Raw genomic sequence first — 16,036 nt, forward strand, 5'->3', positions numbered from 1 at the left:
CATATACATACATATATATATATATATATATATATATATATATATATATATATATATGTATATGTAAAAATACCCTGCGCAGACAGGAACCATCTCCAATTTTGAAAATTCCTCCGAGAAAAAAAGTTATGACATCAAAATATCTCCGCTAATGGAAATCACCGAAAAATTATCTCCGAAACTTGGCAAGCTTTTTGAATTCTGTTTGCGGGAATCGAACAGGGCATTAGCAGAGATGAATTACCGCACATATGATACATCACTGTGACGTCATATCAATTTTGATGACGTCATTCCTATTTTTTGACATTTTTTGTTTCACAACCCAGAGTTTTCATCGGATCTTCGTGAAACTTGCCATGTATATGCAGAAAGCCCACGCGCAGGCAGTAACCATCTCCGATTTTGGAAATTCTTCCGAGAAAAAAAGTTGACGTCATAATATCGCCGCTAATGGAAATCGCCTATACCATTATCTCCGAAACTAGGCAAGCTGTTTGAATTATGTTTGCGGGAATCAAGCCGGGCATTAGCACAGATAATTTATCGCAAACCAGATACATCACAATGACATCATATTCGTTATGACGTCAGCATTAAGAGGACCAGGATCTTAGCTCATTTGAGCTTGTTTCCCACCTGTGGAATCAATTTCCACACACTCTTCAATGTCATTCTTCCCTCCAGGTCTTCAAGATAGCTGTTCACCAACATCTCAGATCGTCCCCCATCCAAAACCATGATCTTTTCTACCATCGTTAACCCCACCCAAATTTTGATTCTGAATCCATCTTACCCACACCTCCTGTATTCTACCCTACTCGTCATGCTTACCCGCATCCCTTGTTATTCATCTGTTTATTTTCTCTCTCAACACGACCGTCAGTGTTTCCCCCTCGCTTTCCGACATTCCTTTTGCTTCTTTGCATGTGATCCGTTCTGTGTTCCAGCTCTTCCCCGAGCCTTGACTGTTTAAAAAAAATCCTCGTTTTCATCACAACCACACAATCCTCATTCTTATCACAACCGATCAACGTTAAAAAACAAACCGCATCCTTCTCATCCTTGTGCTTCACGAACTCATCCCTGGCCCAGCCAGCCATGTAGGCACGATCCGCTTCATCCGGAAGGTACCGCAGTGTTCGCATCACGCTGCGGTACAACCGCAAAACTCGCTGCCGGTGCAGGAACTGCAGCACAATAACATGCAGGGAACTTGATGCAATGATTACGGTGAATTGGTTGTCAGAGCGATGAGGTAAAGCAAATTTATTTGTTTACCTTCAACTACTGCATGGGCAGTACCGGTCATGGGTTAACCAGGGTCACAGGTAAGCCCCTCCAACTAAATTTATGCGGATGTCTGTGTTATATGCGGCCTTCCGTGTCCCAGATGGAGTGCTCCGCAAGTACACGAGCAGGTCACACGGCAGACAATTAAAACAATCACTTGAAAGTTTTCAGTCAACCAACAACCAGGTGACACTAGCACACATAATACAACAGAATGAACTTTAAAATACAATCTATTAAAACGCACTGTTAAAATGCACTAATATCATACAACAATAACAATTCAATCACGTTTCAATCAATAATTCATCAGTTACCGTAAAAGTCCACACAGGAAATACAAGTCACGGTCAATGCTTCTTATAACTTGATCAACGTCAGAAACAACAATAACAACCTCAACTTTTTGCAGTGTCGAAACAAGCGTGCAGATGAGCTTTGCCTTGCCGAAGCGAGAATGCAAATGAACTTTGCCGTGTAGCAACAGACGTGCAGTTGAAGCGAATATGCAAATGAACGGTCAGCCTTGTGTATATGAAATGGAGTGAGCCCCACAGGAACGATCGCGCAGAATGAAAATCTCACCGCAACTTCAGCCGAACCGTGAGAAGGAGGGAATGACCTTGGCGCACGGCTGCCGAGAGAAACCGTCGGCGTGAGGTGTCAGCGTGGAGCTGTTTCGCACCCCAAGTACTTTGTTGGCTCTTCGTGAGCACAACCGATCTGCCAGCAGGAGTGCATCTGAACACCAGTAAGGTGCACTGGATCAATCAATCAGGTCTGTGGTCACCATGTGCCCAATGATGCAAGCTCACGATGCCGTCGCAACCCGTCTCCCGCTGTGCACCATCCGTTTGGCCCATGATTGATAACACGAACGTCCCAGCACTCCCACGCTCCGTACGCTGCTGGAGCTGGATCTCTGGTTCACCTCCAAGATCTAACCCGTGTCGCTTCTGCCTTCTCCCAAATGCTCGTCGCTTCACCATTTTATGGCACTCACACAATGTCAATCCCGAGAGAAGGCGACATACTGTTTGGATCCAAAGATTGACCAAAGCCTGACCATTGGTTCAGAGCAATGTTTTCCATGACAAATCTTTCACCCAGTTCATTTCACATTAACCTAAGAGCGTAATGCTCCTGTTGATCAAACCATGCAGCCTCAACACAAGTCATCTACAAAGTTCTGTTGACAATCCATCTCGATGTACTGATGCCAGAGACGCACTCAGTCGTCTGTGCATTAATCCTTTCACACAGTAACCACCATACTTATATAATTCACCGTAACTCGAGCTGCCTTTCTCACAAAACACCTTAGCATTTCCAAAACATATACAGGGTGTCCCAAAAAAAAATACAACTTTTCATCTGCAAAGAGGATGGTCATAACATTTTTTTTTTAAAATATATACGGCTGGATATAAAGCTGAAAGGTTGAAGTTTATTGTACCAATGTCAAAATTGCCACCAAAATTTAAATTTTGGTATAGAATCGTCGTTTTCTTTCAGACCACATGTTCGACGTAAGCTCCACGTTGTCCGATCACTGCCTGCAAACATGTTGTCATGTTCTCCATCACTTTGGGAAACGTTTTGCTGAGGAATGTTCTGGATTTCTCGGTGGATGTTTTCCTTCAGCTGATCAAGAGTTTGAGGCCTAGGGTTTCCATAGATCCTGTCCTTGAGATACCCCCACAAGAAGAAGTCTGGAGGAGTAAGGTCAGGGGAATACGGTGGCCACTCGACGTCTTCGTAGAGGGAGATAAAGCGGCAATCAAAATGTTGGTTGAGAAAACGCCTTGGTTCCCTGGTTGTATGGGGCAGTGCCCTATCCTGCTGGAACCACTGGGTTCTCATCTGGATCAGGTTGTTTCACTTCAGGCCTGAGTACGTAGCTCAGGCAGATAGAATTCCTGAATCATTTCGAGATAGCTCCTCTGGTTTACCGTGCAAGTGCGTCCCTGGTCATCTTCAAAGAAGTATGGACCAATTATCCCATACCAACCAACCGCCACCCACATGGTGACTTTGAGAACAGATCGAGGCACCAGTTCAGTTGATGCATTACCAGGATTTTCAGTTCCCCAGTACCGAAAGTTTTGCTTGTTTACCTCCCCGGACAAGTGAGCATGGCATTCGTCCGTCATGTGAAGTTTTTTGAGGAAGACTGCATCTTCCTCCAACTTTCCTGAGAACCAATTTGCAAAGTCTAGTCGTTTGCGTTTCTGTTGATTAGTAAGCACCGTTTCCATTTGAATTTTGTATGGAAAGGCATGAATGTCTTGGCGAAGGATCCTCTGAACGGTGCTCTTATGAATGTTTGTCTCGGCAGAAAGTCGTTGAATCGATTTTTTTGGACTCTGAACGACCGCCTGTCTCACCATTTCCACATTTTCTTCACTCCGACTTGTCCTCTTCAGACCACTGTGACCCTTGTGAAGGTCACAGATGGTTCCCACATTGGTAAACTTTGCGATGGTGCACTTTATTGTCCAAAAGTTTGGTGCATGGCGCAAGTGGATACCGAAATGTCTCGAGTAAAGACGTTGCACCTGTATGACACTTTTCGTCTGGTTGCAAAGTTCAACAATTTCCGTCCGTTATTGTACGGTCAGTCTTGGCATTTTTCTGGAGCTTGCTTGATATCAAAATAAACTTCATGGTCTGCAACAAGGAATGAAGCATTGCTGACAAAATTACTGCTTTTTTAGGATCAAACGAAGCATTTTAAAAGTTGTATATTTTTTGGGACACCCTATATAGGATTTATATTGATCCGTAACACCTCCACACAGAAAAGAAAAAGTATGCCCAAAAGAAGGGCTCTCTGCTCCTCTACATAAGATAAACAACAAATCAGCTTTAAGGATTAAAAAACAACAACAAAAAACATCTTACTCCCTAGTCACAAGAACAATTCCCACAGTTATTCTGCTCTCGACAACGTATCTGCAATGACTAATTTTTCCCTTGATGTCAAAATCCCCATACTTCCTTCTGTGTCGGTGCAGCAACTACAGGTAGTGCAGGTGCAGCTCCAACCTCACCCACTGGCTCTTCTCTGTCATAATACCCTTTTATCATGTTTATGTGACAGTCGTTTCTGCTTGTGTCTCCCTGGAGTTTGCACAACATAATCAGTCTCACTGACTTTTCTTTCAATGAAGTAAAGTCCAAAATACCTTGCCTGCAATGGTTGCCCTGCAATTGTCAGTAACACCAAAACCTTATCACCAGGATTAACTTTTCTGTCCTTGGAACACACATCATGCCTTGCTTTCATTTTGCACTGTGTTCTTTTAAAATTCTCTTTGGCTATTTCCTGTGCCTTTGCCAATCTCTCTCTGAAATAAGACACCTAATGCAGCAAATTTACCTGTGATTCCTCACTTAGCCACTGTTCCTTCAAAGGCTTCAATGGTCCTCACACATCGTGTCCAAACACCAGTTCAAAAGATTCCTGAACTGACTGAATCCCAATGATTCCTGAACTGACTCTATGACAGCAAACAACAATAAGTGTCCTCCTTCATCCCAATCCTTGTCAAACTCAAAGCAGTAAGTCTTCATCATGTTTTTCAGTCTGCTGGAACCTCTCCAAAGCCTCTTGTGACTATGGAGTGCAGCCCCGTTCCACGGAGGACAGGTCAGGTATGGAAGCATGCGCCGGAGCATCACATTGCTGTGTCCACGTTCCACCAGTACTCCAGGGGCTTCTGTGTGGCCATCCCCCAGGCAGATGCCTTGCCCATCCCCATCTCGAGATGCCGATCAACCTGCAACAACCACAAGACACATAGTCGGCCTGGTGGCCTCCACCGACGAGGCTCCCTCACTGAGAGAATTTGGTGAGCAGGATCAGCATCAGGAAAATGAGCTACATGTCCATAAAGCCGCAGCTGATGCTCACGGACTATGTAGGTAACAAACCCCATATGAGTCTCTCTCAGCAACCGCTCATGCGACACAAAGTCCAACCAGCGATAGCCAAAGATTCTCTGAAGAGACCGGGTACCGAAGGAGTTAAGTCTCCATCTCAGATCCATGGTCAGAGTCCAAGTATGACATCCGTAGAGCAACAATGGAAGCCCCAAGGACTTAAAGACTTGCACTTTCCTCCTCTGGCACAGGTGCCGACAGCACCACACCCCATGATCCAGTGAGTCCATGACTCCCCAGGCCAGACCCAGCCATCTATTGACCTCTGGCTCACAACATGCGGAGACACAAATATCACTGCAAAGGTAAGTGAATCTTTCCATGACCACAACATCCTCACCACAAACAGGTACAGACAGGATAGCAGCATCCAAGATGTCATTGAAAGCCTGGATCTTAGTTTTGACCCAGGAAACCCATAATCCCATTGGCTCCGACTCCTCATTCAGTGCCTCGAGGGCTCCCATACACATATCCAGCATCTCCACAAAGATGACTGAATAATCTGCTAAATCAAGGTCAAAGATCTTGATGTTCCGCTACGATGCACTGCAGCTTGATCTCTCCGACATCCTCACCAGAATCCAGTTGATACAAGTGCTGAAAAGAATAGGGGGGGGGGAGTAGTACACACCCCTAGCAAACTCCAGAAATAACTGGAAATGTCAGAGATGCAACCACCACACCTCACAGCACTCTCAGTGGCAGAATATAGTTCAGAAATCAAATTGATCAATTTTGGTGGCACCTCATGAAGACCAAGAAATCCTCGAGGGCATCCCGATTCATTGAATCAAACGCTTTGTGGAGATAATCATGGGCTGCAAGCAGCCCCTGCAAAAACTCTTGACTGTGTTCGGTAAAGACCCCAAGAGCAAGGATATAGTCAATCATTGACCACCTTGGTATAAAGCCCGACTGCTCTGGACGCTGATGCTCAAGTAGATGGTGGCGAACCCCCTCAACAATTACCCGAGCAAAGACCTTGCTCGGCACCAGAGCAGGGTCACCCCTCAGTAGTTGTTGCAGTCCTGGCGATCATCCTTCCCTTTCCAGAGAGTGACAATAAGGCCCCTCTTCCAATCAGTTGGGATGATGCCTGTGTTCCAGACAGAGCATAGAACTACATGCAATGACATGAGTACAGCATTTCCACCAGCTTTTAGAAGTTCAGCATGTATGCCACAGATCCAAGGAGCTTTTCTCCTTTTCAACTGCTTCACCGCAGCCTGTTTTTCCACAAACGAAGGTGGATCACAGTTGATTCGAGGGTCCTCAATAGGGATAGTCACACCCCTGACATCCAACTCAACTGCTGGTGGGTTAGCCTGGTACAGCTGCTCAAAGTAATTGGCCAAGCGGACATTCACTTCGGACTCCTATGTCAAGATCCCACCACCCTCCGCTCTAACTGCAGTATACCAAGGGATGGCCTTTGAGGAACGCAATGCACAAATTCCACTGTAAGCAAGGCAACAATCACTTGAGCACAGGTGATGCTCTACCCTTTCACAGATTCCTCGCATATAGGCCTCCTTATCTGCCCTCAGTGCAAGTATAGTTTTACAGCTCAACTCTGAGCAACTCAGCTCTGCCATTAAGCCTGGCCCTGCGACTATGGTCAATGGTATCCAATGTTCCTTGGGAGACAAAGTTCTTCTCCGTCTGAGAATGACTTCCATGACATCCACCGGCAACATCAAGGATGGTCGTCTTGAAGGCACTGCACAACACTTTAGGACCCTACCCCTCCCCCCCCCCACAACATTCAGACCCCCACAAATCCCCACTCAGTCTGTTTGCAAACTCCTCAGCTTCACTCTCATCCCTGAGCTTGCCAACATCCAGCCAAGGCTGGGATGGTACCATTCTCCTGGATTTAAGCTGCAACTTCAGAAACACTACAACAAGCCTCTGGTCAGTATTGAGAAACTGTACACTCCAGTAGACCCTGTAGTTATGAATCATCTTCCAGCGACCATCGATGAGCACATGGTCCAGCAACTTTGCCACACCACCAGTATTGGAATACCAAGTCCAGCGATGAGGCTGTGGGTGCTGAAACCATGAACCAGAAACCCGAGGTCGATGACTTCTTACAAAGTCAAGGAACTTAGTGCTATTTTGGTTCACAGTTCCAGACTCATGGGGACTGACACACGTCTCATAGCTTTTCCTCTCAGTGCCAGTTGATGCATTGAAATCCCCCAAGACCATAAAATTATCTTGTCTGGGGCACTGACCAACCACAGACTCGAGTGTGGCAAAGAATGCCTCCGTCAGACCGTATAGAGAGACCAGGGCAATGACAGCCAAGGAATGATGACTCATCATTCTCATAATACGCTCGTTGACTGGTGTTACTTCAATTATCATTGGAGTCAGCTTATTGGACAGAGCTACAGAAACTCCTTGGGCATGGTAACCACTACAGCGACCAGACTAGCAGTAGGTGTAACTACCCACCATGATCTCGCCACTGTCCAGTCGCCGAACCTCAGACAGTGCTGCAATACCGATGTTCAAGCCCTGGAGCTCAGATGATAGCAGAGATAGGTGATCATCTTCTCTTAGGGATAGGATATTCCAGGCACCCACCCGATGGGACCGCCTAAGGTTAACCGGGGAGATGCCGACTGGTGGACGACGCCTCAGCACCACCCTGACACACCCTAATGCAATCTAACCTGAGAAGGTCATCAAAGAGTGGGGGTCCCAAAGGCTTTGCCCCAATGCCATCATCCGGTGAGCTGCCCTGCGAAAAGCAGCTGTACAGGAGGTACTCCCATGGAGTGGGTTTTCAGTTTTCTTTGCATATTTAGTGTGTTTTGCAGAATGAAGTGTTTTATGATTTCCGGTGTGTAAATCTTGCCACCAACCTCCATGGAAAGGTTAAACACTGTAGGAGGACGTCCGCCAACACAGTTGGGCACCAGATGTGGATGGCCGTTGGTTCACAAAAAGCTCCTCCACCCTTTGACAGGTTTTGGTTTTCATCCTGCTGGGTGTCCATATCCATACACCCTCCTCACCAGGAAATCAGGTGGGGGAGACTGTTTAGTCACCGACAACTCGACCATGAAACAGGTTCGCACAGATTTACATGGTACCTGTAGCAAGTCACAGATTTGATCAGGTCTGACCCGATACACCAATGAGAGGTTGAGAAATGCTGAGAAGAATGACAAAATCAGAGCAGTATGAAACTCAAACTTCTCGCTCGAAAGTGAGCCGTATCAGAGAAGTTTTGAGTGTACCTGTTAGGTTCTAAGTTTACAGTGGTCAGACAATAACCCGCCATTATCACCTTCAAACTGTGAAGTTGGGAGCGATACGCCAGAGATGGGTTGCGCAGTTTGCAATTTTTGAATTTGATGTAAGCTATCGCCCTGGGTATCTAATGCTGCAGCGGATGCCCTCTCGAGGCAGTAGTTGGCAGGGGAGAACAAACCAGACATTGAGGATGAGGATGATGACCGTGTGGCCATTTGCAATGCTATCTGCAGAGGTGAAAACCTCAGACCTGATGTAGTGCAGCAGGGGATGAAGTACTTCAGCGTTACTCATATCCAGGTGCGAGACATAGGAGGGAATGGTGGTTCTGTCCCATTGGGGAAAATGCCAACCCTTTCAGGTTACACCGGAGAGGAACTGCGTCGGTGCCAAGATTCATTGCTGTGGTTATTATGAATTAGCACTAAATTCAGTTACATATATATATATATATATATATATATATATATATATATATATATATATATATATATATATATATATATATATATATATATATATATATATATATATATATATATATATATATATATATATATATATATATATATATATATGAGGTGTGTTCAAAAAGTATCCAACCTTAATTTTTTGTCCGTAAACAACTGAAGCGAGGGAAGTGTGGTTTGGTGCATGTACAGTGGTACCTCTACTTACGAATGTCTCTACATACGAATGTTTCAGGTTACGAAGCGCCTGAACGGGAAAATATTGCCTCTAGTTACGAAGGCGTTTCAGGATACGAAGTCAAAAATACAGTACAGTACGCGCTGCTTTTCGCTGCTCCCAGAGTTTCCCGAACGTAAACAAACTTGTAGCTGCTCTGCCATTGGCTATCGCCTAAAATCTGCCTGGCAACCCTTTGCGTATGCGTGTATCCCAGCATGCTCTTCGTGTCCCCGTCCCGCTCTGTAAATATAGTTATACTGTATACAGTCTATGGTCCCGCTACGAAGTGCTCGGACAGTGTTACAGTAGAGTACGCGTGTGGATTACAGTAACTTTTATTCACAATGGACCCCAAGAAAGCAATGAAGAAAAGTGGACAAGAAGAAAAGAAGAAGAAGAGAGTTTTTCTGGCCATACAAACAAAGCAAGAGATAATAGAAAGGTATGAAAAGGGGATGCGTTTGATTGATCTCGCAAAAGAATATGGCCGTAATATATCTACGATCGGCACGATAATAAAACAAAAGGAAGCCCTAAAAGCTACGGCTCCTTCCAAAGGCCTCTCTGTCATTTCCAAGAGGAGGTCGGCAGTGAACGATGAGATGGAGAGGTTGTTACTCGTGTGGATAAAGGAGAAAGAGATCGCTGGTGACACAGTGACAGAGGCCATAATTTGCGCAAAGGCAACCGCCATCTTCAGTGACCTCGTGAAGGAGGATCCAGGCGAGGGAAATTCGGCGCAAGGACTACACCAGGAGTTTAAGGCATTGCGTGGGTGGTTCGAGAAGTTTAAAAGGAGGACTGGACTTCACTCTGTTCTTCGCCATGGCGAAATTATTTCGCTGGGAAAGGGCATGGGTCTTGAGGTGGATGAAGAGGACATCAACGAGCTGATTCAGGAGCACAACGAGGAGCTTTCGACGAAGGAGCTGCAGGAATTGGAGGTGATGCGACACACCGCGGTGCAGGAGTTCAGAGGACGAGGAGAGGAGGAGGAGGAGGCAGCCATTATTCCATCAGCCCAAATCAAAGACATTTTAAGAAAATTCCATGAAGTCTCGGAATTTGTTGAAAAGAATCACCCGGAAAAAGTGTTCACAAGTCGGGCTATCGCGCACTATGACGATGTCTGCCTCGCGCAATTCCGACGGATTGTTAAAAGCCGGCAAAAGCAGACATCATTGGATCAATTCTTCACGAAACGCGAGGCAAAAAACACTGCTGATAAGGACCAGTAAACAAAGAGGCCAAAAAGTAACGAGAATAGCAGTTAAAAGGTAAATGAATATTTTTATTATTTCCTTTATTCTTTGTTTTTTTTTTACATTATGTGCCTCTCGTTTTATGTTTATTGTGCGGTAATCTAATTTTAACATGTATTTGTTTCATGTTCTGATGCATTTTTATGATATATTAAAAAAAAAATGTCCGAATTTTGCGGGGCTTGGAACGGATTAGCGCATTTACATTCAAAAGGCATCTCCACTTACAAAGGTTTCAGGTTATGAAACTACTCCCAGAACGAATTAAATTCGTAAGTAGAGGTACTACTGTATGTAGGCGATCCAAATCCGTACGCGTGAATATTTTCCCACCTGCAGAAGCTGTCAGTCGCCGACAGACCGCCGATGAGTGAGGAAGTTTAAGTGAGCGGTCAGATTTTCGTTTTTGACAAAATGATGGAAAAACTTTAACAACGCTACTGCATCAAATTTTGTGTAAAGCTTGGCGATTCCTAAGTGGAAACGATCCGCAAGATTCAACAGGCCTTCGGAAACGAAGCAATGGGCACCACACAGATAAAAGAGTGGTACAACCGCTTCAAAGATGGTCGCACATCAGTGGAAAGTGAAGTACGTTCTGGTAGGCCCTCAACATGACGAAATGAGATAGTCATTGACCAAGTGAGGACCCTGCTGATGCAGGATCGTCGAATCACGATCAGAGAACGAGGGGAACGATCAGAGAACGATCAGAGAACGAATCACGATCCATTCATTCCATTGTGACTGAGGATTTGGGCTTAAGGAGAATCTCAGCGAAGTTCATGCCAAAGCTGCTAACGATCAAGCAGAAGCAACTCCGTTTGGAGATCGCACAGGACATGCTGGAGACTGTGAACAGCGATCCCAACTTCTTCAACACAGAGATCACTGGCGATGAGACCACAGTGATCCGTCATTTTGTCAAAAACGAAAATCTGACGGCGCTCACTTACACTTCCTCACTCATCTGCGGTCTGTCGGCGACTGACAGCTTCTGCAGGTGGGAAAATATTCACACATACGGATTAGGATCGCCTACATACATGCACCAAACCACACTTCCCTCGCTTCAGTTGTTTACAGACAAAAAATTAAGGCGACGACTCAGACGAGACAACGTGGAAAGCACGACGTGTAAAAAAAAAATCACACAATGAGCGCAGTCAACAATCACCAATTATATATATTGCCGGAATGTTGTGAAAGACTGTGACGCAACCCATTCATTCAAGTTGTGTAAGTGGAGCACACAGCAGGCTCAGTCCTGTTACTTTTTAGACGGACCTCATATATACAAAATATATATATATATATATATATATATATATATATATATATATACATACATATATACATACATATATATATACATACATACACACGCACGCACGCACACACACACACACACACCTCTTTCCATGAAATAAACTGATTAGGTGAATCCAGGTGAAAGTTATGATCCCTTATTGATTACACCTGTTAAATCAACTTCAATCATTGAAGATGAAGTGGAGGAGACAAGTTAAAGAACGATTTTTAATCCTCGAGACGATTGAGACATGGATCGTGTGTGTGCGTGTGTGTGTGCGTGTGCGTGTGCGTGTGCGTGTGCGTGTGCGTGTGCGTGTGCGTGTGATTCAGAGGGTGAATGGACAAGACAAAAGCTTTAAGTGCCTTTGAAGAGGGTATGTTAGTAGGTGCCAGGCACACCAGTTTGAGTGTGTCAAGGACTGCTACGCTGCTGGGTTTTTCATGCTCACCAGTCTCTCGTGCATATCAAGAATGGTCTACCACCCAAAGGACATCCAACCAATGACAGGCCAGTGGTCAAAAACAGCTCATTGATGAAAGAGGCCAGAAGGAGGCTAACAAATTGTGCAGAGCAACAGACGGGCTACAGTTAGTCAACTGACAGTTGGTGCTGAAAGACCCATAAAAGAACGCACAACTGATCGAACCTCGACATGAATGTGGTACGGCAGCCGACAACCATACAGAGTTCAACTTCTTTCAGCAAAAAACAAGAACCTGTGGTTTCAGTGAGCTAAGGAACACAAACACTGGATACTGAGGGATTGAAAAAACATTGACTGGTCGGATGAATCCTGGTTCCTGCTGTTTCATGCTGATGGGAGGACTTGGGTACGGAGAAAACCACATAAGGACGGGCATCCATCATGCTGTGTGTCAACACGGCAGGGTGGTGATGGTGGTGTGATGTGTGGTTTCATGGCACACATTGGGTTACTTGACTAAAGTGAAGCAACATTTGAATGCCACAGGATATCTGAACATCATTGCCAATCAGGTGTATCCCTTCATGGCAGCAGTGTGTCCATCTGTAAATGTGAATCACTGCTCAGGTTCACTCTTTCATTCCTCTTTTTTCCCACCTTTGGAATAAACTCCCTCACTCTGTTCACTCCCATTCTTCCCTCCAGGCCTTCAAAACAGCTGTTCACCACCACCTCTTATCATCCCCCATCCAAATCATCAAATTTTTTCTACTCCCATTAATCCTCCCCAAATCCATCTCCTTCAAATTCCCTGCTTTCCTTCCTGAAAGTCCCTGTAATGTCCACCTTGTATACCCCGTGTTCCCCACCCCATCCCTCTCCCTTCCACAGATCTAATATCTCTGTTCCCCACTGTTTTGTCCTTCCCACTTCCACCCCTCTTTTCTCATGCCCCCCCCGACCCTTGTTGTGCATTAGCCCTTATACAAGCCTCGACAAAGTATACAAAAAAAAAAAAAAAGGATTTCTTCAGCATGATAATGTCCCATGGCACACGACTAGGATTGTCCAGGAAGGGTTCCACAAACATGACGGTGAATTCAGTTTCCTGTAGTGGCCTGCCCCCCCCCCACCCCAGTCACCAGATCTCAATCCAATTGATCATCTATGTGATGAGATGGAATGAGCTATTCATTATGGAGATCCACTACCAGCCAACTTGATACAACTGTGAGAAGCATTGGAGTCAAAATGGGCCAACATCCCTGTGGAAAGCTTTCGACACCTTATAGAGTCCATGCCCTGATCAATTGAGGCTGTTCTGAGGGCAAAATGGGTGCAAATCAATATTAGGAAGGTGTTCCTCATGTTTTATACAACACACACACACACACACACACACACACACACACACACACACACACACACACACACACACACACACACACACACACACACACACACACACACACACACGTCCTCTATTCTTCAGGTCACTCGATGGCCATCCTCCATGCAGCACAAAGCTATGGGGTGGCACCATTGGCCGAAGGCATGGCTGTACCGCTGATGCAGTGCCCCTGCTGGTTCGGGCAGGAATTTGGAAGAGGTTAATGGTGCCGGCGACAGCTCGCCTACTCTTCGTGAAGGACACCGTGGGGATATTTAACGTCCACCAACTGAGGACGATCGACAAAACGCCGGTTTAACGTCCGTCCGAGGAACGGTACACACATCGCCTGCGATTCACCCCGCCTGCAGAACAGCGCCATGACGGTTTATATCTGGGTTGGGATTCGAACTGAGGACAGCCAGCTTGGGAGAGTGTGCCGACAGTGCACTTCGAAGAGTCCAACCATCCAGTCAGGGAACACCGTCCATGAATAAAAGAAAGAACGAATAATAATTCCTTCCACGTCGAGCCATTCGATCATATCGATCGAGGTGGCGTGAAACTGTAAAAACAATGGAAACCAAACACCAAAGGTAAAGTCCGCCACGTGGTGATCACCAGGACGGACGGACGGACCTGTTTTAGAGACAAAGCCGAACAAGGAACTCTTGAAGCCATGAACGCGTCACGGGAACCCGGGTTTGGGGACAAATTAAACAAAACCCGATAAGTTCCTTGTATGGATACTTTTAATAGTTTACTTCACACGTTCGAGCAAAAAACAACACGGTAATACTTCCATTTAAACTTTGTATTTATTCATCGGTCTGAGAGACCAGCGTGGACACACTGGTTACAACCTTATACACCATCCCAATATCGATTTGGTTTCGTCATGTCATTCAGACAGGAAGGAATTAAACGGAGGAAAGGGAGAGTTTTATACACATATATAAAATATGGAATAGGCAAAGCCAAGACGCGAACTTAGAATTCTTCTTACATTCGCGTCTTAAATATATCAAATTAAAGTCTTTTTGCGATGAAAAAATAAATATTACCTTAACATGACCTTCACAACAACTACACCGCCGAGAACAGGATCTCATCTGCAAAAATAAATATTACCTCAACATTACCTCTACAACAACAACTACACCGCCGAGAACAGGATCTCATCTGAAAAAAAAATACCTCAACATTACCTTCACACCGGCAACTACACCACCTAGAACAGGATCTCATCTTAAAAAAATTAATATTACCTCAACATTACCTTCACAACAACAACTACACCACCTAGAACAGGATCTCATCTGAAAAAAAAAATTACCTCAACATTACCTTCACAATGACAACTACACCGCCTAGAACAGGAGCTCATCTAAAAAAATTTAATATTACCCCAACATTACCTTCGCAACAACAACTACACCGCCTAGAACAGGATCTCATCTGACAAAAAAAAAAAAATTACCTTCACAACGACAACTACACCACCTAGAACAGGATCTCATCTAAAAAAATTAATATTAGAAGCGAACATAGTATTCTTCTTACATTCGCTTCTGACTTTACCTACAACTTGTTCACAACTGTATACGCAATTTCCGGTTACTTCGGCCTGGATTCGGGATCAGCGACAAAATAACGTAAATCACGATTAAAAATTATTTTTTGATGATGAGGGAGATATCTTTATTAAAATCAGTGGAGGAAATAGACACCATGTCTGATATTATTTGGGTCTTTATCTCCCGGCATGCATCATTCCCCATGACAAAAAAAAACCAGAAGCAAAAAAAAAAAAAAAAAAACGGAAGCAAAAGGGTCATATCCAACGCCACGGATTCCAAATTGCCAGGGTATTGTGTTGTTGTTGTTGTTGTTGTTTCCTATTCTCTCATGTGCACGCGTTAAGTAATATTCACAAGATAAAAATAAAACCCAATCGTTGTACACCGCACAGCGTTTAAAAAAAAAAAAAAAAAACAGGAAGCAAAAGGGTCATAGCCAATGACATGGATTCCAAATTGCCAGGGGTATTGTGTTGTTGTTTCCTATTCTCTCATGCGCACGCGTCAAGTATGAAGCTCACTGCGTTCGCTATAAACAGATGTTTGGTACTAAAGAACTTTAATACGGAAGCAAACAAGCACGACATAATAGTGACCGTAGCTTTTCGTGCTGCACTCTTCAGGGTAAAAAAAAATTGCAGCAAATAAAAAAGGAAGTGAAGGCGCGTATTCCAAGGTCGTATATACGCAGGTCTCAATAAGGTAGACGCTGATTGGTTCAACCATAATGACGTCACGGTTAATCCGAACGCCCATTGGTCGGCTCACAATCTTCACCTCGAGCTCCCATTGGCTGGAGCAGAGTTCGTCGATGATTGGCGTTTGCAACCACATCCTGGAGAGAGAGGGGGGATTGGTTTCCCC

At 44.8% G+C, this 16,036-nt stretch overlaps 1 protein-coding gene across 3 annotated transcripts in view; it reads right to left on the bottom strand.

Annotated features, from left to right (window-relative positions):
* The window catches only part of LYRM2 (LYR motif containing 2), a 20,427-nt gene extending 5,691 nt beyond the window's left edge, over nt 1–14,736 (bottom strand). The window contains exons 1-2 of one of the 3 annotated variants that reach the window (XM_085849645.1): nt 14,657–14,736; nt 1,050–1,190 (exon numbers count right to left, since the gene is read on the bottom strand). In XM_085849645.1, coding sequence (XP_085705771.1) covers nt 1,050–1,190; nt 14,657–14,704 — 189 coding nt within the window. In that variant the 5' untranslated portion in view covers nt 14,705–14,736. Of the gene's footprint in view, nt 1–1,049; nt 1,191–8,117; nt 8,139–14,231; nt 14,384–14,656 lie in introns of those variants that run through there. The other 2 variants (XM_085849646.1, XM_085849647.1) reach the window with 2 other exon arrangements.
* Nucleotides 14,737–16,036: the final 1,300 nt, after the last annotated feature.

The sequence above is a fragment of the Eptatretus burgeri genome, chromosome 12 (assembly GCF_056783735.1).
Source record: "Eptatretus burgeri isolate ZD-2024b chromosome 12, Ebu_testis_v1, whole genome shotgun sequence".
NCBI lineage: Eukaryota > Metazoa > Chordata > Myxini > Myxiniformes > Myxinidae > Eptatretus > Eptatretus burgeri.